The sequence below is a fragment of the Emys orbicularis genome, chromosome 20, assembly GCF_028017835.1.
Source record: "Emys orbicularis isolate rEmyOrb1 chromosome 20, rEmyOrb1.hap1, whole genome shotgun sequence".
Taxonomy (NCBI): Eukaryota; Metazoa; Chordata; order Testudines; family Emydidae; genus Emys; species Emys orbicularis.
Window position 1 is genome coordinate 23,773,215 of NC_088702.1, and position 2,576 is coordinate 23,775,790.

The 2,576-nt window shown below is 70.5% G+C and overlaps 1 protein-coding gene across 1 annotated transcript; it reads right to left on the reverse strand.

Annotated features, from left to right (window-relative positions):
* LOC135892267 (zinc finger protein 526-like) lies at window positions 1–2,499 on the reverse strand. Its single transcript, XM_065419967.1, has 2 exons — window positions 555–2,499; window positions 1–510 (listed from the first exon to the last, which is right to left on the reverse strand). The coding sequence occupies exons 1-2, from the start codon at window positions 2,497–2,499 to the stop codon at window positions 44–46; spliced, it is 2,412 nt and encodes an 803-aa protein (XP_065276039.1). The 3' UTR covers window positions 1–43.
* Between the last annotated feature and the right edge of the window lie 77 nt (window positions 2,500–2,576).

Genomic DNA, 2,576 nt, shown 5'->3' on the forward strand with positions numbered 1-2,576 from the left:
AACGGGCGAAACCAGAACTTTTATTTACAGGGGGGCTGTGCCCCTATACGAAGGCGTTGACCTGCAGATTGTCCACCTGGAGGCTGCCCTCCAGGGCAGCCTGGTAGATTTCGATGGTCTCCACCAGGGGCAGCGGCTCTGCCGTCTCTATGATGGCGATGGTCTCCCCGAACTCGGTGCACATGATGGTCTGGGTGGGCTGGGCAGCGGGCGGGGCTGGGGGGGCGGCAGCAGCCCCATGGGTCTTGCGGTGGGCTGCGCAGGTTGGAGAGGGTCTTGAAGGCCTTGGCGCAGTGCGGGCAGCGGTGCGGGCGCTCCCCGGTGTGGATGCGCCGGTGCTCGGCCAGGTGCATGGACTGGATGAAGGCCTTGCCGCACTCCGGGCACTGGTAGGGGCGCTCGCCGGTGTGCAGCCGCCGGTGCTCCCGCAGGTGGGTGGCCTGCCGGAAGGCCTTGCCGCACTCCGGGCAGGGGAAGGGGCGCTCGCCCCGTGTGCGTGCGCTGGTGCAGCTGGAGCCCCGAGGCCGCCACGAAGGTCTTGGAGCAGAGCGGGCACTTGTGGGGGCGCACGCCCGTGTGGCGCTGCTGGTGCCGGCTCAGCCCGCTCGGGTTGGTGAAGCCCTTGCCGCAGAGGCTGCAGGTGAAGGGGCGCTGACCGGAGTGCACCAGCTGGTGCAGCGCCAGCTTGGCCAGGGAACCCAGGCACTTGCCGCAGGACGGGCACGGGTAGAGCTTCTTGTGGGCACAGCGGTGCTCCTCCAGCTTGGCCAGGCGGACAAAGAGGGCGCCGCAGTCCGGGCAGCGGTGGGGCTCGCGCCCGGCATGGGCCAGCCGGTGCAGCTCCAGCAGCCGCTTGCGGGCGAAGGATTTGTCGCACTCGGGGCACTGGAAGGGCAGCTGGCCCGTGTGGCTGACACGGTGCAGGGCCAGCTTGTGGGCACGCGAGAAGGTGGCGTCGCAGTCCTGGCAGGGGAAGGGGCCGGCGCCCGAGTGAAGCAGCCGGTGCTGCTGCAGGTTGGAGGACTGGGTGAAGCGCTTTTGGCAGACGTCGCACTGGTAGGGGCGCTCGCCGGTGTGGGTCAGGTGGTGCCGCATCAGGTTGGCCTGGGAGGCGAAGGTCTTGCCGCACTCAGTGCACTGGAAGGGGCGCTCCCCGGTGTGCGTGCGCAGGTGGTTTCGGACGTGCACCAGCTTCTTGAAGGTCTTGCCGCAGGTGGGGCACTTGTGCTTGCGTTCCAGCACGTGCACCACCCGCTTGTGCCGCACCATGCGGATGTGGCTGGAGAACTCCTTGCCGCACTGCGGGCACAGGAAGCCGCCGCCGGCAGGGGGCGCCGGCGAGCCGTTCACCGCCCCGGCGGCGGGCGGCTGGGCTGGCTCCGGATCAGGCGGCTGGGCCGGCTCCAGATCGGGGGCGCGAGCGCGGGCCGGCGGGGCCCCACTCTTGCCTGCGTGGGTGCGGCGGTGGTAGAGGAACTTGGTCATGTTGCTGAAGGTCTTGCCGCAGGCGCAGCGGTGCAGGGGGTTGGCCGTGTGGCTTTTGCGGTGCACCACCAGCGTCATCTCGGTGCCGAAGCCCAGGCCACAGTCGACGCACAGGTACAGGGCCTCGCCCTTGTGAATGCGCATGTGCTGCTCCAGCGAGGCCGCCTTCTTGAAGACTTTGCTGCAGTTGGGGCACTCGTGCGTGCCGTCCACGTGCACGCGCTGGTGAGCCAGCAGCCGGTTGGCTGTGGTGAAGCCGCGCTGGCACTCGCCGCACAGGAACTCCTCTGAGGCGTGCTCTCGGCGGTGGCGCCGCAGCTCCTCCGCCGTGCCGAACTCCTGCTTGCACTCGCCGCAGCGCCAGGCCCGCGGCGGGGCCGGCGTCGGCATCTGCTGTGAGGGGGTGGGGGAGCTGGGGACTTCGTGTTTGACCCCCTCAGGCACCGCCGGCTCCCCGCTCTCCTTCTCCGTCTCGGTGAAGTGCTCGCCCTGGTGCTCCAGCAGCTCCTCAGGCGTCTGGAAGAGGCCGGCGCACTCCGAGCATTCGTAGGGGTGCATGGCCGGCTGGGCCGGAGAGGGGGCTGGCGGGGGAGGGGGCGGCGGCTGGGGGGCGGCCACGGGCTCCTGGACCTTGTGGCTCTGGCGATGGGCCAGCCACAGGTCGGGTGCGGCAAAGAGCTCCTTGCACTCGCTGCACTGGTAGTGAATCTGGCTGGCGGAGGCAGGGGGGGGCCGGGCGGGGCGGGCCCCTGGCGGGGGGTGCAGGCTCTGGTGGGCCAGCAGCTCGTCGGGCGAGAGCAGGACGCGCCCGCACTCCAGGCACTGGTAGTGGTTCTCCTGCAGGGGCCCCACGTCGAGGGCCACGGCGGGGGCAGCGCCAGGGGGCTGGCAGGGCTCCCCCAGGTGGCTCTGCTGGTGGATCAGCACCTCCTCCAGCGTGTTGTAGAGCAGGCCGCACTCGGAGCACATGTACTGGTGCTGGAAGAAGAGGGAGGGGGGCAGCTCCTCTGCCATTGCCTGTGGGGAGAGACCTGGTGAGCGGGGGGGGGGGGCCCTGGGCAGCTCAGGGGCAGCTCCTGGGGGGGGGGGCA

Excerpts from the sequence above, each read along its gene's own strand:
- LOC135892267 (XM_065419967.1), bottom strand. The coding sequence starts at position 2,499 with ATGGCAGAGGAGCTGCCCCCCTCCCTCTTCTTCCAGCACCAGTACATG. Across the intron at positions 511-554 it reads GGGCGTGCGCCCCCACAAGT|CTGCACCAGCGCACGCACAC; the intron begins GCCCGCTCTGCT and ends TCGGGGCTCCAG.